The 24,730-nt window shown below is 34.9% G+C and overlaps 2 protein-coding genes across 2 annotated transcripts; both read left to right on the top strand.

Moving 5' to 3' along the window:
• Positions 1 to 340: 340 nt before the first annotated feature.
• Positions 341 to 9,664, top strand: LOC145574611 (AT-hook motif nuclear-localized protein 14-like). The gene is made up of 6 exons (XM_081632442.1): positions 341 to 870; positions 1,666 to 1,712; positions 6,786 to 6,917; positions 8,668 to 8,820; positions 8,919 to 9,159; positions 9,313 to 9,664. The coding sequence occupies exons 1-6, from the start codon at positions 465 to 467 to the stop codon at positions 9,375 to 9,377; spliced, it is 1,044 nt and encodes a 347-aa protein (XP_081488568.1). The 5' UTR covers positions 341 to 464; the 3' UTR covers positions 9,378 to 9,664.
• Positions 9,665 to 14,742: 5,078 nt separating this feature from the next.
• On the top strand, positions 14,743 to 24,390 carry LOC145574610 (protein EIN4-like). The gene is made up of 2 exons (XM_081632441.1): positions 14,743 to 17,068; positions 23,213 to 24,390. The coding sequence occupies exons 1-2, from the start codon at positions 15,350 to 15,352 to the stop codon at positions 23,726 to 23,728; spliced, it is 2,235 nt and encodes a 744-aa protein (XP_081488567.1). The 5' UTR covers positions 14,743 to 15,349; the 3' UTR covers positions 23,729 to 24,390.
• Positions 24,391 to 24,730: the final 340 nt, after the last annotated feature.

Raw genomic sequence — 24,730 nt, 5'->3', positions numbered from 1 at the left:
ATTTCATGTGATTAGATCTTTGCTCCAATTACATACTTTTGAAATTGAAGAAGATTCAAATCCTATCCTTTCAATTGTGGGACACACATACTACTCCCTCATAAATCAGATAACTCTCCCTACATTTCATTATCATCATTATTATCAATATTATCAAAAATGATTTTTTTTTTTTTTTTTTTTTTTTTTTTTTTTTTTTTTTTTTTACAAAAAAAAAGTCAAAATCTCACTCACAAGTCACATTTTTCCACTTTACCCACCCTTTAATAAAAAGTAAAACACACTCCCAAATAATCAATCTTAACCACCTCAACCCAAATCCAACGGCCCACAATCCTCCAAAATATTAAAAATAAAAACCTAATTTTTATTTTTTTTTCTCAATTTATTTATTGAAATCAATTCTCCAAAAAATAAAAAAAAATAAAAAATTCCCTAAAAAAATCTTCATCTTCTTCTCTCTAATGGAACCGAATGAACAAAGCGGACTAACCTCTTACTACCACCCACATCAACACCCTCACCCACAACAACAACAACCTTCCTCCACTCTCTCTCCTCCTCTGCCGTCTTCCGCCGGCGGCGGCGGCGGTAATTCTCCGGTCACTAATGGAATGTCCGACGGTACTGCCGGCGCACTCTACCCTCAAACAGTAGCCGGGAAAGCGCCGACTACATCGGAGCCTCAGCGAAGAAAAAGAGGACGGCCAAGAAAATACGGAACCCCTGAAGCTGCCGCCGCTGCGAAAAGGGCTGCCGTTCCCTCTTCTATAAATAAGCGGAAAGAACAGCAGCATCACCATTTTATTCATGGGTCTTCTTCTCACTCCTCTTCTGCTTCTTCTAAGAAGTCTAACTTAGTTTCTGTTGGTGAGAATTTTGGTGTTTTTGTTTTATTTTATTTTTGTTTATTGCAATTGTTAATATGAAAAGGGTTTTTTACCTTTTGATTTTATTTGTTTAATGTTGGTGTTGTCTCCATAGTTCAGACAACTTGTCTTTATTAATATTAGGAATAAGAATAAGATTTGTTTAAAGATGATATTTTTATGGTGTTTGTGATAATTGGGGCATTGCTGAGTTATATTTGCAATTTGTAAAATTTTATTATAATTGTTTTTAATATAAGATTTGTTTACAGATGATATTTTTATGGTGTTTGTGATAATTGGGGCATTGCTGAGTTATATTTGCAATTTGTAAAATTTTATTATAATTGTTTTTAATATAAGATTTGTTTACAGATGATATTTTTATGGTGTTTGTGATAATTGGGGCATTGCTGAGTTATATTTGCAACTTGTAAAATTTTATTATAATTGTTTTTAATGTGCTCGATTGAATTCTTGTGGTAGAACAATAAGCTGATGTCTCTGAGTTAATTGTTTCCTCACTTGCTTAAATGATAATAAAAATTCAGTTATAGTGTGATCTATGCATCTCCTGGATTATCTGAACTTATTAAACTTTGTTGAAACTTATTTAAATTGTAATCTGAATTTTTCGTTATCATAACTGATTCGTAAACTTATTTAGTTTGAAATTATGAGACCCGAAATAGATAAAACGAACAAAATAGGGTTTTACATAGTTGTAAAATTATATTTAAGTTCTATGAATTCTTGATTGTTTTTTTCCCTGATTGAGTGAAAATGCTTTATGCAGGCGGTCAGGGTTTTACACCGCATGTCATCAATGTATCTTCCGGAGAGGTATGGAATTTTATTTTGGTGTAATTGTGCCATTATTTGTTGAATGTGATATTCTAAAAGTGTATCATTTTAATATCATGTTTTGTTTCCTTTTGAATTGTGTCATCTACTTGTTAATGGATGTCTTAGTTTTGATCATTCTTTTGTTTAAGAACTTTCAAGGGTAGCATTTGTTTAGGATAGGGAAGGGGGAGAAACTAGTTTACTGCCAAGTGGGAGTGAAGCTTTTTTTCTTTTATTTATTTTGCTGAGGGAGGGGAAGGATAATGGCAAAATATTTTTGTGCTAATTATATGGAGAGAAGTAGAAAACTAGTTTTACGGAAGTTTGAAGCATGAGCATGGAAATAGCATTGAATTGGTGATAAGCATCAGCTCCTTTAGTTTGTGGATATGGAGACTTTCAATTCAACTATCATCTACACTTTTGATTTGTGGTCAGATGCCCCAAAGACAATGTTCACCATAGAACATGCTGCTATATTTTGTTACCCCCGTCGCGTCGCTCGTTTTAGATGGCATATACAAGTCTCCGTGTTGTCGATAGGCATTTCAGGTTTCGGAGTGCTCACGTTTATAATAGACCCCGGGGGAATAAGGGTTTTGAGTTACTCATATGAATGGATAGAGTCGTATTTCTGCATATCGCTCAAGCAAAGGCGCTTTCTCGAGGCTGGAGTACTTCCCTGGTACCTCTGAACACTTACGTTTCGAAGGGACCCCCCAGACCCCACCCAAGCGCCTAATTTTAATCATAGTTTAAGCCTCAATCCGCCGTCAGCTGCAGTGGGTTAGCCTTCCTCTATGTAGTGGGACTTCCACAAACAACGAATGATGGGTTTAATTTCGTGTGAGCTTAATCCCTATATGTATTGAATTTGTCTAGTGGAGAGGAGTTTCTGAGTTGAGAAGACTGGTGAGTATACACAACTTCCTTTACAATAACATGCCAGGCTTTTCAAAAGATAATTAATCGTATTTTGTGTGGTCTAGACTCTGGAGACTGCAGCAATATCTTTTGGGAAGATTTACGCGGGTTTTAAAAAAAATTTTGGTTATGAATTAAATTAGGATGTTGTGTTGTTTTTCCCTAGTACATTGTTTTGGGAAAAAAAAAACAATTATGAATTGGGCCTAAAAGCTTGAACTCTGTGAAAAAGATGAATGCATGTATGGTTTAACTAAATCACCATATTGAAGTAATCGTATTTCTTGCAATGGTAATGGTTATCAATTTTACTGAAGTAGTAGGTGGATGTTATGAGTGGAGAAAAGAATCCAAAGCTGAATGCTGTAATGAAGTTGCTATTGGGGAATTTGTGGTAGACACCAATGAGTACTCCATTATGAATAACTTCATAGCTTAATCCGATATTTCAACTCACATCTTCAAAGACAGTCATTCTTGAATAAGTGGCTGACTGCTAGATTCTTTCTTGATCCACTAAATATTTCTGTTTATCCTGTTTATCCTAGACAATTACAATGCGATGGAAATTGGGTATCCTGTCTATACCCAAAGCTTTCTTACTGTTCATTTAATTATTCACCAGACCCATATTTCCATTTCTGGATTGCTGTTCTTACTCCTATTTGATCTAAGCTGTTTTTTTTCTGATGTTTTCTTAGACTCTAGCTTCCTGACACAAATTGCAAATACTTCCAACTTACTTACCAGCTATCTAGAAGTTGATTTTAGTTTATGCAGAAAGTTGAATACTTGAAACTGGAAGTGATTGTGGCCCAATCATTGGAATGAGATGATTGAGCGGTTTCAAAAACTTTCACTTTTAGTTCTAAGCTTTATAATTCAATTTTGCAAGAGTCAAGCAAACATCAATGGATCTAGTAACTTTTGGGAAGTTTTCTTTTCCTTATTTTCATAAACGGATAGATAAGAAAGAATTTGTCCTCACCTCAATGTTTTGCTTTGTATAGTTGTTGATTTGAAGAGCTGAGTCACAATTTTGGTGGCTGTCTTGATTTGAAGAGATTACTGCAACACTTGGAAATTCATGTGCAATTAAAAGTAGCATAAAATGTAGTCCCTCTAATCCAATTTTATCTTCTACTGAGTTGATGTTATGGAGACAATCAAGAGTTTGGAAAAGTGAGGCTGTTGTTCATATGGCATATTGAGGCTTGATTCCATTTTAGCTAACCTAAAATTTATCTGGGACGACCTATATGGTTAAATAGAGGATTATATGTAGGATTATATGTGACTGAGGGATTGTGTGAATATGTGTAGAGTCAAATTGAAGGTGAGAGGGGAGTAGATGACGAGTCAATTTTAAAAGTGTGATTTAGCAATAAAATTAAGTAGTTTAAGACTTTAAGGAGAGGACATATGGCTGTTGAGGTTTGTTTTTTGATGTGGAAGTTTCACTGTATATTGCTTAATGGTAAATTTAACCCCAATTATATGTGGTCCTAAGTCCTGAGTTATATTTTTCTTAGAAGAGAGGTTGGTGTGTAGACTTGCTGTACTTATTTAGGTCTGTGGATGAGAGGTCATTGTGATTATTCTAGGGTTCTGCTACCTGACTTGAGCAAGTTATGCATATTGTTATGCCCATTAGTTTACAAGGGAAGGCATTATTGCATACTTATCCACTTATTAGATAAAACATACATTGTAGTTGTAAATGAGTGATGTGGAAATTTTGTTAAGATTACAGTTCTAGATCGATCTACTTGTATGGGATCTACTTGTAAAGTGAGCTTTGATTTAAAATTCAATTTAGTCATTGTTAGTTGACTTTAAATACATTATACATGGGAGTACTGAAGTTCAAATTTCAAGGAAGTAAAAGTTTGAGGAGTTGTTTGGTTGGAGCTTCCATGGAACTTGGAAGTTCTTTCACGAAGTGGGGGAAATTGCTCATCTAGCCACCTTTAGGTAAGTAGAACTCCCCTTGGGCATGTCTACTTTCTATATAATTTTTGTGCACTTCGTAAGAAGTGTAACACCACGGGTATTGAAAATTCAAGGGAAGTGTAACTTCTGATATGCAACTGCCAAAAAACCACTCAATCATGCATTTTACACTTCAAATTTTTTATTTGAGTAATGATCTATTCAAACTATCAAGTTTCTTCGTTCTTTGATTATTTGAATTTCTTTGGTCATAAGGAGTTTTATTGGTAGACTCCATAGCAAAAATTTTCATGATAGCCCATATGTTTGGTCTGGTTTCACTTGGCTGAGTCTCAAAGTTCATTTTTGATGCATTTAATGACCGGGGCAAATGTGGTAGTTTTGCACTTTGACTTGAAAGTTCATGTTGCAACTTGTTTTATATGGATGGAAAGTTTTTTGTAGTATTTTAACAAGAAAATGTTGATAGGAATGATTCCAACTTTTGGGTATTTAATCACCTTTTTGATTAACTAGAAAATTCTCAACTTTATCTTCGTATTCCTTAACAATGACAAAAATTTTAGTTAAATGGTTTTTTTTTTCCATGTCAAATTCTACCTCCATTAAATAGTATTTTTAACAAAGAGCCCCAGCACGGACTCCAAGGCAAAATTACTTAAGGGTGGTTAATGAAAGTAAGGGCATGTAATTAAGTACTCCCTCCGTCCTTTAATTAGATTCCCACTTCTCTCTATTATGTGACGAATAAATGCTAGAAATAGGAATCTAATAAAGGGACGGAGGGAGTAGTAAGAAGAGAGGATAATTCCAACCAAGCTACCCACAATTAAACCACCCAACCACCAAGGCTTGCTAACAACCACCAACACCGCCTTCACCACCCACCTACGTTTTGAACCACCCACACCACTATGAAAGCCATCAACCCTACGAAACCCACCACCTCGAAGCCACCACACTACCAAACCCCCCACAAAACCCATCACCCCCACAAACCCACAGCGAGAACCACCAGATTTGTAATCAAAACTCTTAAAGGGTGTTCTTCGGTACATGCAAATGGGGTTGAAGGAGGAGAGAAAGATAATGGGGAAGATGAAGAAGGTGAAGAATTAGTGTATGAATGTGGAGAAATTTGATGATTAAAAGATTAGATGAATGAACTAGGTTGGGTTGATTTCAATGAGTTATTGGGGAAGATGAATTAATCTGGTACAAATAGTTAAACTAATTAGATTATATTAGTTTCAATTAATTATGTTTTAAGCATGTAATTGAAGTTAAGAAGTTTTAAGTAAGGGTGTTTTTGTAATTCCATTGAAATAAATTTACTAAAAATGGAAAGATTTGAAAATGTTGCAGATTATGTTTAGCGTCCATTTTTAGTAAATGTTGCAAAGAATATTTAATGGAGGTAGTATAAATTTAATAAGAATTTTTAATGGAAGATGAATTTCAATTGGTACATTGTCAGATTCACCTAACCCTACACCTCCATATTGGCACCGTAAACCTGTAAGATACCTACATTGGTCACCGTCACCTAGCATGGTAGCGTACCTAGACTTTATCATCCTCCTCCTTAGCATGTTTTTGTTATGTCTGCGTATGTTCTCATCACCTCCAATCCACCTATGATGGTAGGATCATTTATGAGTGTTAGGCTTGGGTATGTGTTCTAGAATTAAACATGGAAATTTCTAAAGTGTTACTTGTCTTTCACCCTTTTGGCCCAGTATTGAAGTGTTTATGTTTGAGCTAATATGGTATCATATAGCTTACCACCACCCTCAGCGCCCACCCCCTCCTCCCCCCCCCCCCCCCCCCCCAAAAAAAAAAAAAAAAAAAAAAAAAAAAAACCCAAAAACTGTGTTGGTCAGAGTGTTGCATTTAAGATAAAAAAAAAAAAAAAACCGAAGGGAGTAATACATAGTTGGGGAAAATGAGTTGTTTGTCTCTTTGTTAATATACAAGGGACATGGGTGGAGATGACTGTAGCCAAATGTTGGGTGGGGGGAGAGAAAGGTGTTGGTGGTGAAATTGCAAATAGTTTCTCTTTAATTATTATCAGACCTCTAATTTATCTTGTTATTATCATCTCTATATGCTACTCTGTCTCCAATTTCTTCTCCCATATTATGCAATTGTGCTTGCTTATAGGTTTAGTTTGTGGTAATTTTTTAAACACAGGATGTTGGCCAGAAAATTATGTTATTTATGCAACAAACAAGAAAGGAATTATGCATCTTGTCAGCTTCTGGTTCTATCTCTAATGCATCTCTTCGACAACCAGCAATTTCTGGAGGCAGTATTGCATATGAGGTACCGTAATTGTGATTTTCCCTTTCCTTTTTTAAATCTGTTCAGAATGGGCACTTAGTTGAGACTCCTTCATAAAGTCTCCATACTATTGTTTTGTGTTTTATGTCAATTCACTTTCCTTGGATTCTTTATGATGAAATATTGCCTGCTAAAATAGTCTCGAGTGTCACTTAAAGTCTATGTAGTAGATTATGTTTGCTTCACGTCACGTCCCATTTGGGCTCTCGCTCAAATCGGTTGATCTTGCACAATTGTGCCTTGTGTTTATGTTATAGACTAGATAATCTGATTTGTATAATTATATAAATAAGCAGAAATTTAAGACTAAAAGCTTGAAGCCTTGAAATTATACTAAGCTTACTAATGGTTTCTTACATAAGGGTAATAGGTTTAGCCTACAAAGCTCATATTAGTGACTTGAGGTCACAACTCTCTAATTAGTGACTTGAGGTCACAACTCTCCAAAATTCCGCTACCTTCTTCTTTCTTCCCTCTCTCTATTTATACTAAGGCTAAAAACTACTAGCCTAATAATACAAGACTTTCCAAATTGCCCCTCTTAAGGTTAGTCTATTACAGTTTATTGTATTCCACATTTCCATCACCACCAGTTTTTTTTTTCATGTTCTAGAGCTGTATTTGATGCAGTTGTGCTATGGCAATGAGCATGTAGTTATGTATTTTGTCTAGACACTAGAGTGGAGAATTTGCTTAAAGTTTGTGAACATATTTGTTGCTTAAATATGAAAGTAGAAGAATAGAGTTCCAAGACCCTGAAGTATCTTAAAATATTTTGGCAAACAAAGATGGAGGAAATTTTTCATTGAAAGGTTGATATTTCATCTAGTCAGTGAGTAACCCTGGAAAAGTACCTTTGTAGGCCATTCTTATGATATATTATCCATGCTGATAGTAAGAAATGGACGGCCATTGAAAGGTTGATGTTTTATTTAATTGGTTAGTAACTTTAGACATTGATGGGTTAGTCATTTTTGCTCCAATGTGCCCTCCTATTTATTATTTAGTTAAAGAAGTTCCCCAAAGCCTTTAGATATAACAGAAATTATTGGAAATTACTATTATTTACTCTTTGAGATGTGTATCATTGTCTGTGTGTGAATAATAGCTGCACTGAGGGCTTTAAAAGAGGCTTAGAAGTCTGGATCTGAATACAGATGTAATTCACATGAGAATGGTTTGAGGCAAGCAGTTTCTGCAAATATGGTTTATCAAATTCGGAATATTGTTCCTAGTAGTGTGTTAGCGAACACTGTTAGTTAGATCCAGTGTTTGATCAGACATAGGAAGCAGTTGGACTTTTGTAATTTATCAATTAATTTGCCCCAGTGATTTATTGCCTCTATAGCTTTAGGTGAGGTAATTGTACTATGGTGCGCTTGAGGCTCCTGAGGAGCTGTAGATGCTTGTGCTACTAGTTGTTGTCTTCTGGGTTTCGAATTACATTGTTGCTGCTTTGAAGCTTCTTTATACAAAACTTTAATGGATCATACTGCTCTTTGGTTAGCTTAATTTTCTTTTAATCTTCATAAGTACTTGTGTAAATGTCTCTCTACCTGGAGTTTTGCAGCTTTTGCTCTTCATTTATGGCTTCATGCCTTGATTATTGCTTTAGTATCTCTAGTCCAAATATCTCTACAAATGCTGATATGCAAGATAGACCTGCTTGTCTCTTGTTTGTTGCATGGGATAGCTTACATTTTACATTTTACATGTTGTGCTATTTTTTCAGGGACGTTTTGACATTATTTCGCTTACTGGATCTTATGTGTGCTCGGATCATGGACGCAAGGCAGGGGGCCTTAGTGCATGCCTTTCCACTACAAACGGACAAATTGTTGGAGGTGGTGTTGGTGGTCCTCTAATAGCTGCAGGGCCTGTGGAGGTACCATACATATGCTAACTTTTGGATATATAAATCTACCCGAAATCCCATTTTTGTTAAAAATGTGTTCATATATGATTGATTGGTTCTATATACAGGTTATTGTAGCTACCTTTCAGATGGACCCCAAGAAAGATGTTAATGCTGGATTCAAAGGCGATGTGTCTACCAGTACAATGCCCTCACCAGTTTCAGCTTCAACTGCAGTTTATAGACCAATAGTTGAATCTGCTGGAGGATTTACAGTAGCCACTGGGGGTGATGATCATCAGAATATGGATGGAAGTCTGTTTATGATGCAAAGTCAATGGAGAAGTGGAATTAGCTATGATATGGGAGGTAATGTTTCTTATGCTTGTTTTCAACACGTCAGTTTCCTCTAGGTTCTTTTATGCTTTTTATCTATTCGGGCCTAGAAACGAGAACTCTATGCTGTGTTGCATGCTGAGGTCTATATTGATACTGAGGCTGAAATTTGTTGCCATTTTACAGGAAATACTGGCCACAGCTCACATGATTCGCCTGAAAATGGAGATTATGAGCAGATGCCTGACTAGATGTTCACTTTATTTGGTTGCCAATCATTTAATATTTTAATCACAGGCCTTGCCATGCTCATGAGTTGCTTTGTTAGGTGAAGTTAGATATATATTTCCTATTCATATGGACTACAATTCGATACATGTACAGGTGACTAACAATCTTTCACTCAATTTACTCTCGATTTCTGCTGCTCACGTTGCTGTAGCTTTGATCTTAACATTTTTAGCGATTGTTAAGCCATTCACATTATATGCCTGTGCATTTTCCACATATGTGAGATGATCCTTTATTTTTTAGATTTCCTTTGCTCTTTATCAGTGATTTCTGATGGCGGTTTGCTGTATGGGGGAAATTTTTATAATGGTCACACGAAAGGAAACAATAAAGACAACTTATAAATACCAGAATCATATTAATATTGCTATGATGTGATACAAAACTACATATTTTCAGAAGGTACATTAGAAGCCATCATATAGGTTTTAGTTGATACAATGTGTGCAAGGATGCCAAGATTATGATTTTAGCTATAATCAACTTCAAGTCCTACAAATGTCTCCCTTGATAACATTATTTGAATTTCTTTGACTTGTCATTTTTTTTTTTTGCAACATCAATAATCTAATATATTTAATGACAGGCAAGATTAAATCAGTGGATCAAATCATCTATATTATCATTGTATGTTGGATCAAATCAGTGGATTGTAAGATTGTAAATCATATGAAAATCAATCAAGAGTGTATAAGATCCTACAATCATTAAGATTCTACCTAAGATCTAGGTTGATGACACATTTTTGTGATCCGATTAGGAATTTAATGACACGCAAGATCTAAAGTTTTTCAAGTTTGTTTTTGAACATTGTTTTTTAAGATTCGTGAAAAGTTCATAAGAGAGGCTCGCTTACATCCAATCTAATATGTGCTAGGTTCAAGGACTTTGAAACTTCAAGGATTACAACAAACAAAGACTAACAAATATACTTCCTCTGTTGGAAAAATACACTTTAATAATCTCAATTATAGACGATTTATTTCTAATAATGCTAACTACAGTTTATTATCTAATAATCCCAACTAAGGTTTATTATCTAATAATCCCAACTATGCTATGAGTTTGCCTCCAATAGTCCCAACCGGTCAACAACGAGTGAACGACCTGTTATAACAGGTAACCATGACACGTGTCGACACATGATTGGTCAAAAATTAAAAAAGTTATTTTTTTTAAAAAAAAACCAACACCCTAGCCACTCCCCCCTCTCCCCTTAGCCCACCATAAAACCCTTAGCCCAACCCCTACCTGAAACCGGTCGGTCACCCCCTATAAACCCCTAAAACGGCCGGCTGTTCCCTCCCAACCCCTAAAACCAACACAACAGCCGGCCGTAGTACGTCAATTAGCAAATCAATAGCATAATCATCACAGTTAGTGGAGAAAAAGCAACGGAAATGCGACGGCGACGACATACGAGGTTGCTAATTTGGTGCACGAGATAATGAAGGAGATGTGGTGGTTGTTGGCAGCGCTGCTAGTCGGTGTTATGAGATGTGGGTTGTTGGGTTTTTGTGTGAGATGTGGTGTGGTGGTGCGCGGCTGGGTCGCAATGGTTGCCTTGGTGTTGCGCGGCTGAAATTGTGGTTGGGTCAGGGATGGGTGGTAAAGGCCAGCTGACTGTTTTAGGTGGTCATGGGGGTTGGTCGATCGGTTTTCGGTGAGGTTGGGGGCTGGGGTTAGGGTTATGGCGAGGTTAGGAGGTGGGGAGAGGTGGTTGGATTTTTTTTTTTTTTTTTTTAATTTTAAGTTTGGACCATTTACGTGTTGACATGTGGTGATTAAAAAAAAAAAAAACTCTTTTAGCAAGTCACCAATCAATGGGAACATTGAAGGCAAACTAACCCCATAGTTGAGATTATTAAAAGTAAATTGTCCATAGTTGGGATTATTAAAGTTTTTTTTTTTTTTTTTTTTTATAATTTGCAACAATTCTCTTTTTACGCTTTGTCAATGCATGATTTCATTCATTAATATCTTTAGTTATCAATATGTAAAAATTATTAACATTTGATATTAAAAATAGTATAAATCGAGACGAATCTAATAAGATTCCACATGACTATATATTTTTTTTCTTATGTATAAATCATCTAAGATAATAAAAGTGAAATACATGAATATTGTAAAAATCAGACCGTTACAACTAAAAAAAAAGAGTAATTATGTTTTTTTAAGCTCAATAATGTATCCACTTGATTGTTGCCTTGTTGGTTATAAAAAGCAGGAACACCTTATTTTGAGCTTTGGTGGAGACAACAACTACATGAACTACATGTGCATGCAATTATGTGAAGAAAAAAATATTTCTTCATAATTTTTGATGTGGAAATTGGGGCGGATCAATTGTAACATGTATGAGGATTGAGGAGTGACTCACTTTTCCAAATAATAAACGAACTATGAGATATACTCCGTAGTATCTTGTGTAGTTATACGATTTATACATTATAGTCTCTCACTCTATTGTGTAGGGTGAGAGACTATAATAGGGTGAGAGATTATAATGTATAAATCGTATAACTACACAAGATAATAATAATAATAATAATAATAATAATAATAATGTGGTTACTTTACTGAGGATATTTTCGGTGATCACGCGGTGTCGTGTGTTGGTATGGTGGGTATTAAGCATCAACACTTCGGCTGAATGTGGGTCGGGATACACTTGTTGATGTTTGCTATCGATCTGGAATTTCCGCTAGAAAAGAGGTTTACATTGGGTTGTTTGGAGGGAACGACGGGATCCTCAGACCAGCAGATGTGTTACTTTATTCATGGGATCGTGGTCGTGATGTCTGTGTTGACTTGACAGGGTCTTCTCCTTTGACCCATTCTGGGCTATTTGACTTTGTTCTTAGACGAGTTGAAGCTAATGCAGCTCGACGTAAGCAGGTCAGGTACGAATCTAGTTGTCGGGCAATTAGATATGGTTTCTTGCCTTTCTCTTTCTCTTCACTTGGGGAATTAGATAATGAGGCGGTTGCGTTACTAAAGCGAATCTAAAAGTTCTCAAAACTCAAGACATATGGGCACGTGTTGCTGCTCATATTTTCACTAGGGTAGGATTTGTTATAGCTAGAGGAGTGGGTGCCCATATTGTAGTTAGGCTACCCACTAATTTTTTGTAGGTTGTATGACTTTATCTGTTTTTGATATATTATAATAATAATAATAATAATAATAATAATTACACAAGATACTACATTATAACTACACAAGTTATTACATATAGTCTCTCCCAATTTCTTTGGCTTTTGTTTAGCCAACTAATACATAATGCACATTTGTAACACAATTGTCAAAAATCAGTGAAAGGAAAAGGGCGAGAAATTTCTTCATGGTTATACAAAATCAAGAAATAGTTGATACACTGGAGATTAAGAATTGAAAAGAGAAAGTGTGCCGAAAACTCAAATGACTAATTAATTCGAAGGAAAGATGGTCTTTGTAAGCCCTATCAAGAAACTACTGTGAATACAATGATACTGTCAGGGCAAAATATATCATTTTAAAGTTGAAACAATTTTCCACATTGATGGCTTTTTACTAATTAGCCAAAATGTTTAAAAGATGCCAACAACTAACTTATATTTCCTCCGTTTTCTTTTAAATGCAACACACCTTTTTGGCACGCAATTTAAGGAAGAGATTAGATAATGTAAACTTGCATATTAATCAAAATAATTTATACACATATTACTTAACCGGTTAACCCTTCTCTAATCTCGGTGTTAAAACTATTTTGATAAAGTATCTCATCAATCAATCAATCAATCAATCAATAAACCTATACTAAAGGCGAAACCAGAAATGACACTTGTCATTTCCTGGTTAAAAATTTTCCCGCCTTTTTTTTTCCTTTCCTTTTTAGTTTTTTGACAACATATTTAATTTAATCCAATTATATTCAATTAAATTTTTAACATATATTTTATATACTAGGAAACTTTTAGTTACAAAAATACTAACATTGATTAAAAATAATGTATTGGAATATATTCTTTTCAAATTGTTATAATATTATCAATATCATTTTTTTCTCCAACTTTTATCATTTGATAATAAAATTTATTTTAATTAAAAAAAGAAAAATCATTTTGGTAGCATACTCTGTATTAATCTTAAAATTATATGTAACACTTATAAGAACAAAATAACTTTGTACACAACATATATTGGAAAATTATTTAATTATTCTAAACATTTATGTGATTATTTAAAAAATAAAAACCCCTACTACTCACTAAAGATATATTTAAAAAGTTGATTATTGAATACTAATTATCCTAAACTAAAATGAACTCAACTAAATTTTCATATTATGTCGATCAAAGTGTGTCAACAATTTAAGGACAGATGTATATGGGTTCGTATATGGGTACTAACCTAAGCTAATATTTTAATTTTCTTATATAAAACCTTATAGCTTCTAAGTTTCTATTACTATATTTATTTATTTACATAATCCCATTCAATAACCTTTCGTATTTAGTATTGGTATAAACTAATTAAAATTCAAGTTATTTTGTTACAAATAATTTTTTTGGATAAATTATCGTTGAATCAACACCATTATTTATTGTTTATTTGTTGTAAAATTTAATTATGACCGTGCATGGTACGGGATTTAACCTAGTTTACTTACTCTAATCAATTCTTAAAAAGCGTGCCAAAAGGCGTGTTGCATTTAAAAGAAAACATATAAAGTATTTGCTTTCACTAGGCAAGATGTTTACTCAACTGCCTTGAACACCGCCTTACTTTTATTTGAAAATTTTCTTATGCACCCGATGTAAGGTACAATGTCATTTTATCTATTTTCTTTGTATTTTGTCTAATTTCTATAGATAATAACATGTGTCGAGCATAGATGTGTCAATTCAGATAATTAAGTCTGGTTTAGTAAGATCGAGTCGAACCTATTTTAAATTTAAGTCATGCTAAATCATTATGTTCAAACAAGTTGAAAATCAAACAGTTTTTCACACGTCTGATATCATTTTTGTTTATTGTAGATTGAGCTCTAGACTCTAGTGCATTGTGCATAAACCAAGCATTGCCAAATCTCTAGACATCAAATTGGAAATTTTGCAAATTCAATAGATTTGTTTTTGACGAGGTTGCACCGGTGAAGCAAAGTAGGGTGTGTAGACTGTCGAAACGTCTAGGTTCGGTTCATAAAAATCTTAGTGGGCCTTCTGTGACCTGCCAAACCGCTTTCTTTCTCTCTCTTATTTTTCATTTTATTGTGCAAACTTCAAAGCAAGCTGTAAGATTTTTTTTTTTTTTTTTTTTCCAAGTAGCTGCACCATTTCTGCTTCAGAGTGAAAGCTGCCGTCTAAAGCTAAACTCCATCAAAATCAAAATTGGATCCACAAAAACTGAGTTTCACATTTAATTTGTTTTGGGTCTTTAGATTTCTAAAACAAGGTACGATCTTGCATGATTTTTGTATTTGGGTTGAAGATAAATTGATGAATTTGAACTTGAGAACTTTATTGTAACTGGGTTTTTGGTGTTCTTGCTGAAAATGACTCCAGGTTAGTATTTTTGTGAATATTCCTGCAGATTATTCAGATTTTGATTCCCAATTTAAGCTTAATTTCTTTTTTTTTTTTTTTTTTTTTTTTTTTTTTTTTTTTTTTTTTTTTTAAATTTCCGGGTTTTTGATTACTTGAAGAAATAGCAAAGGAATTTAAATTATTGAAATATTGGATTTCTGTAATATTAGAACAGATTCAGTTGAATATAGAGATGGGTATTGGCCTGTTACTGATTTTCTATCAAATTTCATTGTTTATAATTTAAGGGTTTTTTCTTCAAATTTTAAGCCCATTGTTAGAAATTAGATTTTGTTGAGGTATTTGGTAAAAAGGGGTTTATATTTATTTTATGGGTTAAAAAGTGTGGTGTAATTGGTGCAATGATGAGAGTGATTGCCATTGGATTGTTGGTTTGCACTCTCATTTTGTCTGTATCAACCATTGTTTGTGGATATTCACATTGTAATTGTGATGATGAGGGGTTTTGGAGCATTAACATCATTATGGAATGCCAAAAAGTGAGTGATTTCTTGATTGCCATTGCCTATTTCTCGATACCAATTGAACTAGTGTACTTCATTAGTTGCGCGAATGTTCCCTTCAAATGGGTACTTGTCGAATTCATTGGTTTCATTGTACTCTGTGGAATGACCCATTTGCTCAATGGATGGACTTACTATGGTCCTCACTCATTTCAGCTCATGATGTCACTTACAATTTTCAAATTCCTAACAGCTTTGGTTTCATGTGCCACAGCAATAACCCTTTTAACTTTGATCCCTCTTTTACTTAAATTGAAAGTTAGAGAGGTGTTTTTGACTCAAAATGTCTTGGAATTGGACCAAGAGGTTGGGATAATGAAAAAGAAGAAGGAAGCTAGTTGGCATGTTCGAATGCTCACTCGAGAAATTAGGAAATCACTCGATAAGCATACTATATTACACACTACTTTGGTTGAACTTTCCAATATTTTGGACTTGCAGAATTGTGCTGTTTGGATGCCAAATAATATTAAGACTTCAATGAACTTGACCCATGAGTTGAAGCCTAGCCCCTCAAATATCTTTCCTAGTAATATCCCAATGAATGATCGCGATGTTCAGGAGATACGTGAAAGCGAGGGAGTGAGGATTTTAAGATCAGATTCAGCACTGGGAATGGCAAGCAGTGGTGGTTTGGAGGTTTCTGGTTCTGTGGCAGCAATTCGAATGCCATTGCTAAATGTTTCAAATTTCAAAGGTGGGACTCCTGAATTGGTTCAAACATCTTATGCCATACTAGTTTTGGTTCTTCCAAGCTCAACTGATAGGGCTTGGAGCCATCATGAATTAGAAATGGTAGAAGTGGTTGCTGATCAAGTGGCTGTGGCCCTTTCTCATGCTAATGTTCTTGAAGAGTCTCAGCTGATGAGAGATCAGCTGAAGGAGCGAAATCGTGTTCTGCAGCAGGCTAAGAAGGACGCGATCATGGCAAACCAAGCTAGAGATTCATTCCAAAAGGTGATGAGCCATGGAATGAGGAGGCCAATGCACTCAATTCTCGGTCTTCTTTCAATGTTTGAAGAGAATATGAATTTTGAGCAAAAAATCATGGTTGACACTATGGTGAGAACTGGTAACGTGATCTCAACTTTATTAAATGACGTGACGGAAATATCTACAAAAGACAATGGAAGATTCCCTTTGGAGATGAGGCTTTTCCACCTGCATTCCATGATTAAGGAAACTTCTTGCCTGGCCAAATGTTTATTTGTTTATCAAGGGTTCAGCTTTTCTCCTGATGTTGAGAGTAGCTTGCCAGCCCAGGTGATTGGTGATGAGAGAAGAACATTTCAGGTTTTGCTACACATGGTAGGGCACCTACTGCATTTTTCGCTTAAAGGGGGCTTAGTGATTCTTCGAGTGTCAGAAGAGACTGGCAGTGTGGGAAAGAATGATAATAAGTGGGGGATGTGGAGGTCGGCTTCTGCTGACGAGTTCATTAAAGTAAAGTTTGAGTTTGACATAAGTGGAGGTCATCCGACAGACACTGTTAGGAGAACCCAAAATGATGCAAATAAGGAAGTTTTGAGCTTCAACATGTGCAAAAGGCTAGCTCAGGTCAGTGCTTTAGAGCTCCCTTTTCTTAAGCTATATTATCTTGCGTTTGTTTCATTATTATATATGGTTTCAGGATTATTATCTTGAATAAGTCTTTGAATGACCGTCTTCTGAAATTTCTTCTACACTTATTTGCATGGTTATTTTTCTAAAAATTACTATAAGCGGCAGTTCACATAGTTTAGGCAAATTGTGGTTGTGATGCTGATGATTTGATGAAAGTTTATGATGTATGTGTGTCAGCTGACACTGCTCATTGAGTCTTTCAACCACCATATTTGTAATATACTCAGTTCATTCTCGTAGTATATTCAGTGATACGTCTATTAAGCTTAAGTTGCGTCTGTAAGCTTGAAATTGATTTCAATTTTTTGAATTCAGTTTTGAAGATTGAATCTGAGAAGTAATTTTAAGATTGTGTTTGAAAAACACGAATTTCAATCTGAAATTTCAATTTTCACTTCGCTTTTTAAGAAGTCATTTGAATTTGAATTCCAGCATTTTATATTTTATTAGTTTTGCAAGTTGATAGAATTCCAATTGCTATAAAACAAAGTATGATACTAGTTTGCTAGTTGCTAGACTTTCTACTCAACTACTCCGTAGTTGTTTTGTCAATATACAATTCTAAGTACTGTAAAATGGAATATTATATAAACCAAGTACAAGAACATTGAAATTTAGCTTTGTAGTCACATGTAGCTGGATATTTCCTTGGGTCTACCAGATGGTTTGCTTAAAATTGGAGGATTCTAGGGCTGTGGGCAGCCTTTGTCATCCATTCACTATAATCCTATTCTCCCAAACAAGGTCAATTGGCCTCTTTTCAATCAGCAGCACATATTGTACATGTCACTTTCTTGTCGCTTTGAGCCTGTAGACACATTCTGCAACCAAAATATAATTGAAAAAGATTTTATTATTTTGTGCTATTATTAAATATATGGCCGTAGGTTGCCTTAGTAATGCAACCTACAGCCATAGATTTAATAAAAGCACATACTCCCTCTGTTATGTTTGACACTTTTAGCGTTCCCTTTAAATGTTACGTTTCAATTATTTTCTAGTTTCATATAATTTTTTTTTTTTTTTTTTTTTTTTTTTTACACATTCCCCCTCATATATACCTACTTTCAATGCAACTATTCTCGTTTAGTAAAATAATTACCTACTCCAAATGCAGCTATTCCTATTTACATAAATATTTACCTATTTCCAAGGCAAATATTCTTATTTCCAACGATAAATTTATGTCTTAATTCTTGATATATGTGATATCTAATATTTGCTTTCCACTATCTTCTTGTTCTTAATAACCGTATAAAATCACCAAACGTAACCTTTTTAAAAAAACAGAGGGTGTACTAAAACTACTAATTAAAATTGAGCTCAAGGGGCTTGTATAGAATTAAGAGTTCACTTAACCTTTTCATGAATATCCTTTTAAAAAAAATCAAAAACCTTTTCCTCAGACATTGAGCTCTAGGCTCTAGCAGCCATTGGTTTTGGGGGTAGCAAAATCTGAACTCTGAAGCTAGTAATGATAGGTAAAAAATACAAACAAAAGACAAGATTGATATGAGCAAATGTAAGGTACGATAATTAAATGATTTTTATGTGGAAAAAATCCTCACAAACTATGTAGGGAAAAAACCACCAACTGTCACTAATCGATTACAATTATGAGTGACCGTTTCTCAACACCCTTCACATTTCAAGTACTCTAATCTAAATTCCTATGTTTGCTTGTATTCTCTCACATTGTTTGACACCCATCCCTGGCATTACAGACTCTCCTCTCAAGACTACATCAGTACATCTTGCATCCTAAGATTGTTTGTAAAATCTTTCCCTGATGTTGTGTTCTACATTCTAAACCCCCAAGCCTTCTTTTTACTTCCTCCGTTCTTTTTTTATTGCACCATGAGTGATTTCACACTTGCCAATGCTTTCCTTTGGCTACTAATATCTTTAATTATACTTTTGTAAAAATTATAAAAAAAAAATTGATATTTGAAAAGTAGATTTCTAGATAAATCTAAGTAGATCCCACATGATTATGTTTTTCATTATGGATAAATCACAAAAGATGGTCAAAGAAGATTATGTGAATAGTGTAAAGGTCGTTATGGTGCAATAAAAGAAAAATGGAGGAAGTATAGAGGATTACAAGCAAACAATATCTTAAAAGATCTAAAATTTTACACGGATTAGGTAACTAACAAAATTATTTCCTAATTATACTAAAACCTCATTTCCTAAATACAATTTATTTAATCTAGGAAACATTATCTTCTAATTAATATTCCAATGTACATCAGAAGCTATTTGATTAGCTAATAGTAATCTTGCCAAACCAAAAGCAGGATGTTGTGGAGGTTATTACTTGTCCACCCTTGACTTTACCTTGTGTCACGTGTCTTATCGCCAAGCATCTCAATGTCAAGTCTTTGATATACATGCTTACATTAGAAATAAACCCAACTACCTCCTAGAGCATGCCTACAAAGCCCTTTTGCTCTCCCGAAAGCTGTGAGCATGTGACAAAGCCTACTTGTACAACTGCACGAGTCCACTTAATCTGCCCAACTGGACCCACTTCTCATGATTAGATCCGAGACCTATCACGATTTCTTGGACTTACTCCCATGTTAGTCTTGTAACCGAACAAGTAATTGATTAAATAAAAAAAGATTTTTGAAGGTGGAGCATTAAAAAAATATAATAATAAATTTATGAAATAAAAAGAAAAGATGGAAATGCAAGCCAGCGAGGCTTCATTTCCATGGTGCAAGCAAGCAAATTATATTTACATCCCGCTTCCAGGCTTTCAGTTCCTCCTTGAGTGTTTCAGTTTTCAAAATATCTCTCATTTACAGCAAATACAAAATAGCAGATCCTAGATGATGAGCTGTTGACTTCATGGAAAAATGTTAAATAAATTATCACTCAAATGAATCTAAACGAATAACTTATGATGGAAGAAGTTGAACTAAATTTAGATGCTGTCAACACCTCAAATGAGTAATCCAATACCACCAACATGAAATATAAGCCCTTTTGTTGCTTTATTGATTAAAGTTAATACATCAAATTATTATCCAAAAAACCAAAATTTGATGAAAAAAACAGCTGATGTGGATCTAATAAGGCCCGAAAGAAACAAAGATAGTTCTCAATTCTTGTTAATTACAAATTTCTTGTCAATAAGTTGCACAAATCGCAATAAGTGTTTTTGGTTTGTGTGGTGTCTAAGAGAGAACATGGGGGGTTTGTCGCACTTGTAGATAAGTAGAACACAATGTATTCTGACATGATATTGGTAGATGGTAGCTGATTTTGTTGAAGTAGCTCTCAAATATTGATAAAATCTGAGAATCCATTGAACTTGAGTGAAAAGCTTGAAGAAGAAGTCAAAGCTAAATAAAGCTTTCAGAGAAATTTTATTGATTTGTAAAATTGAATGAATGATACAAGTTGTGAGAGAGTCTCATATATATAGAAGTACAAGCTGAGAAAAAGAAGAGAATCTAAGTTTGTGATGGGAATAACAAACTTCTAAAAAACTGTGTCACATCAGCATATGACTAAGCAACTAATAACAAACTTCTAAAGATCAATCTAGAATCTTCTAGAATTAGAAATCACATCATCAAATGCTTGGCTTGAATATTCTGCTGACCTGAGACTTGAATGAGCTGCTGCATGCTTGTGTTGCTTGTCCTTGCTGACAGCATGGGCATCATCATCTCCAACAAATATATTGTTGATTTGTTGCACCATATTCCATGAGTCGTTTTTTATGTTCCATGTCATGGTTTGAGGGAGGATGAATAATCGGGTAATGTTGTTGGGTGACAAGGACTAGGATATTATTTTAGTTTTTTTATTAAATTATTTATTTTTATTTTTATAATTTTAAATTTTTTTTTTTTTTTTTTTGAAGCAAGGATATTAAATTGGCAAGCAACTGCTTGGTTAACATAATACTACACAAAAAATTGCAATCGCTAGGAGGTGAATTTTCAGAACTATTGCTAGAAGCCATATGATAGAGATCCAATTACTTTGAGAGTTTTAAGGAACTAAGTTAGCAAGTTCTGTAAGAACTAGAATTTCTTGGAAGTTGATGTTCATACCTTTCAAATTTTTAACCAGATGACCACTATGTTTGGCCACTGTAGAGTATTGCCTTTAGTGATTAATTTAGAAGTTCTGAAGCACAAGTTAGCAAAAGACAAGTGGCATGTATATAATGATATTATCTTAGCATCAGACCATTTCACCATGTTAGCTTTAGCCCCAGTCTCAAGCATAATATGACCTAGCACAGAGCTGGAGAGCTTAACATTTTTTGTATGAGGTGACACAATTTAGCCCTGGCAGTGGCCTGGCAAGACGGGTCTACACAACCTTATACACAAATTTTAAACCAATACTAGATTATAAAGTTTAGGCTACAAAAAAAAAAGGAAATTTTGTTTTTTACCACCTCACAAAAACACGAAAATCTCTTTTACCACCTCCCAAAAAAAGTATTTTACTTTACCACCTCATAAAAAACACGAATATAGGTTTTACCACCACTTAACGGTTTCCATCCAAAAATTCCGTTAAGTGTGGCCCACAGTAACACGTGTCAGCATTTTATTTGTTAAAAAAAAAAGAGAAATTAAAAAAAAAAACAAAAAAAAACCTAAAACTACTCCGGCCACCACCGCGGCACCACCCCCGCGCCACCGCCGCCTTCCCCCCCAACTCACCACAGCACTCCCCGAAACCACCACCTGCGTCGCACCACCAGCCCCAACCCACCTAAACCCTCCCCCTCCCTTTCCCGCAACCGTAACACCCCCAAAAACCACCAAACCCAAAACCCTCCTTCCCTAATACGGTCACGATTTCGGCCACAAATGGCCGAAATCGGCCGGTTTTAAGGCTGAGTGGCCTTAACCGGCCGATTTCGGCCATTTGTGGCCGAAATCGTGGCTATTTTGGGGGGATTCGTGGTCATTGAGGGTTGTGGGTTGGTGGTTTTTGGGTCGATTGCGGTTGCGGGAGATGGAAGGGGGCGTTCAGGTGGGTTGGAAGAGGGAGGGGGTGGAGTTGCGCCGCCAGTGGTAGGTTCGGGGGGTAGTTGTGGGTTAGGTGGTGGCGTGGTGGTGGCGCTGTGGCGGTGGCTGGGTAGCTTTAGAGTTTTTTAATTTTTTTTTCTTTTTTTTTTATTTTTTTCTTTTTTTGGCCAATAATAGCACGACACGTGGCTTTATGGGCCCACTTAACGAATTCTTAAACGGAATCAGTTAAGTGGTGGTAAAACCTATATTCGTGTTTTTTATGAGGTGGTAAAGTAAAATACTTTTTTTGGGAGGTGGTAAAAGAGATTTTCGTGTTTTTGTGAGGTGGTAAAAAACAAAATAGCCAAAAAAAAAAAAAAAAAAAAAAAAAAAAAAAAAAAAAAAAACCTACAACTACCCACCCTTCCATGGATGACCTGCAGTCCAGCTGACACCATGTTGTTCCATGTAGGGGGTCGACAGCTATCCACAGCTTTCTGGCTTGGCGCATGGCCACATAGGCAGGTTTAGCACAGTCATTATCAGCATTACACATTACCATACTGTTTTCCATATGGTTGGCATATCTTTCCAAGAGCATTCTCAGTCATAAATGAAAGTTTATTTTTCTTCACTAGGAAACTTACTTTACCTCACTACTCACTAGGTGAAAATTTGAAGAAAAAAAAACTCTATTACCTCGCGAGGAAAAACAACTCTTCCCATGGACGTGAGATGGTGAGGAACTTTTTTCCACACCATTTTTCCTCGCATGGAAAAATTTCTTCATGGATGGGACCGTTAAATGCCCATATCCCATCACTCTTCCTTAGGCTTATTATGAATTTGTATACTAAAATAGCTGTAGCCTTTTTGGAATTTTGGGCTTGTTTCTGTCATTAAGAATCTCAAGTATTTGGCCAGTAGTTGATAATTGAAATGAATTTGTCTTGGCTTAAGCTTAATCTTCTTTGTGAATCACCTGATTTTTTTTTTCATGTTCTTGATATATAATTTTGCCTTTCTTTTTGTTTACATGACTTGGTTTTGGTCTTGCAAAATTCTGACTTCTTTTGTTCATTAACAGATGATGCAGGGTGATATCTGGATATCTCTAAACTCATATGGCTTGCCGCAGAATATGACTCTTGTACTTCGATTTCAAAAGCAAAAACACCTTCCTGAAGGAAACTCTTATATGCCGGAGCACACATTTTCTAACTCTCGCTTTAGAGGCTTAAAGGTCTTGATTGCTGATGATGATAATGTAAATCGGACAGTGACAAAGAGGTTGCTGGAGAAGTTAGGCTGTGAAGTATTTGCCTGTTCCTCTGGTTTCGAGTGCCTCACTGCATTGGCACCTTCACAAAACACTATTAGGGTTGTGCTGCTTGATCTTCACATGCCTGAAATGGATGGTTTTGAAGTCGCAAGAAGAATCAGGAAATTGTATAGCCGATGCGGTCCATCTATTATAGCCATAACAGCAAGTGCAGAGGATAATATATGGGAGAGATGCTTACAAATTGGGATGAATGGTCTAATAAGGAAACCTGTGGTGCTGCAGGGAATAATTGATGAGTTCCGAAGGGTCCTCAGGTGACCAAAATGAGAGTTTCTCGAGGTATTAGATTTATTTTAGAACATAGGCAGCCAAGCATGTCAATTTATACGTACATCGTTACCCTCTAATCTGGGATTAGGAATGTCCATCACAGGCATTAGAAGTTCAGTTACTTTGTTTGCTAACAGTAGCTGATGCCTGAGACTTTTTTTTATAATTTTTTTTTTTATTAAATTTTGAAAACTGTAGTAAAATTCTCATTGATTTAACATAATGTCTAGTATGAACTATACTATACATGATATACATAGCAAGGATAGAATATTTTTATAAGACAATAATTTATAGCAATTTTTTGTGATAAAAAGATAGCAGATGCTATGTATTTTTATTGAGAAATTTAGGATAAATCTGTATTGTTATCTTAGGGAAGTTGGCTTAGCGTTGTTTTTGTAAGTTAAGCATATTTCTTATGTTATTAAGAATTATGATAGCCAGATCCTCTGAATAATAAGGATTCGGATTCCCTCTTGTATAAATATGGAAATTGTATCAATGAAATGCCAAGAGTACAGAGATCTCTATGTTATCGAACAGTTCTAATGACTTGTCAAGAAATTGAACCGTTTAGAAGCTAAGAAGTTGTAATCTATTCACTATTAAAAAAAAAAATAAAAAAAAAACCTATTACAAGTTGTGATGATCAACTTGGCTAAAAATCTAAAATCTTGAAAGGTGATATTCAAGAGTACGAGTATAAATTTATAATCCATTATAAGATAGGGAGTATTATAAAAGGTACTCCATAGTTAAACATAAAACATCTTAACAAATACGAAGGTGGCACAATAGCACCCCTTATTGTGTTGTGAGTGACATTATGAGATACCAAGGTCTAAAAAAAAAAAAAAAAAAAATAATTGAGAAAGAATAAACAAAAATATGAAAAAGGGTTGATAATAAAAAAAAAAAATGTGTTATATGTTTTAAAAATATGATCGTCGTTAACTTAGTTCGTGTCCACTAATTTCAGTAAAAAAA

Source organism: Chenopodium album, chromosome 13, assembly GCF_948465745.1.
Source record: "Chenopodium album chromosome 13, dcCheAlbu1.1, whole genome shotgun sequence".
NCBI lineage: Eukaryota > Viridiplantae > Streptophyta > Magnoliopsida > Caryophyllales > Amaranthaceae > Chenopodium > Chenopodium album.
The sequence above is the reverse complement of the archived record's forward strand: the minus strand, read 5'-3'. Positions and strand labels throughout refer to the sequence as shown.

Coding starts and splice junctions, on each gene's coding strand:
- LOC145574611 (XM_081632442.1), top strand. CDS start 465: ATGGAACCGAATGAACAAAGCGGACTAACCTCTTACTACCACCCACAT. Junction 8,821..8,918: donor TAGCTGCAGGGCCTGTGGAG/GTACCATACATA, acceptor TTCTATATACAG/GTTATTGTAGCTACCTTTCA. Junction 9,160..9,312: donor AATTAGCTATGATATGGGAG/GTAATGTTTCTT, acceptor GCCATTTTACAG/GAAATACTGGCCACAGCTCA.
- LOC145574610 (XM_081632441.1), top strand. CDS start 15,350: ATGATGAGAGTGATTGCCATTGGATTGTTGGTTTGCACTCTCATTTTG. Junction 17,069..23,212: donor TGTGCAAAAGGCTAGCTCAG/GTCAGTGCTTTA, acceptor GTTCATTAACAG/ATGATGCAGGGTGATATCTG.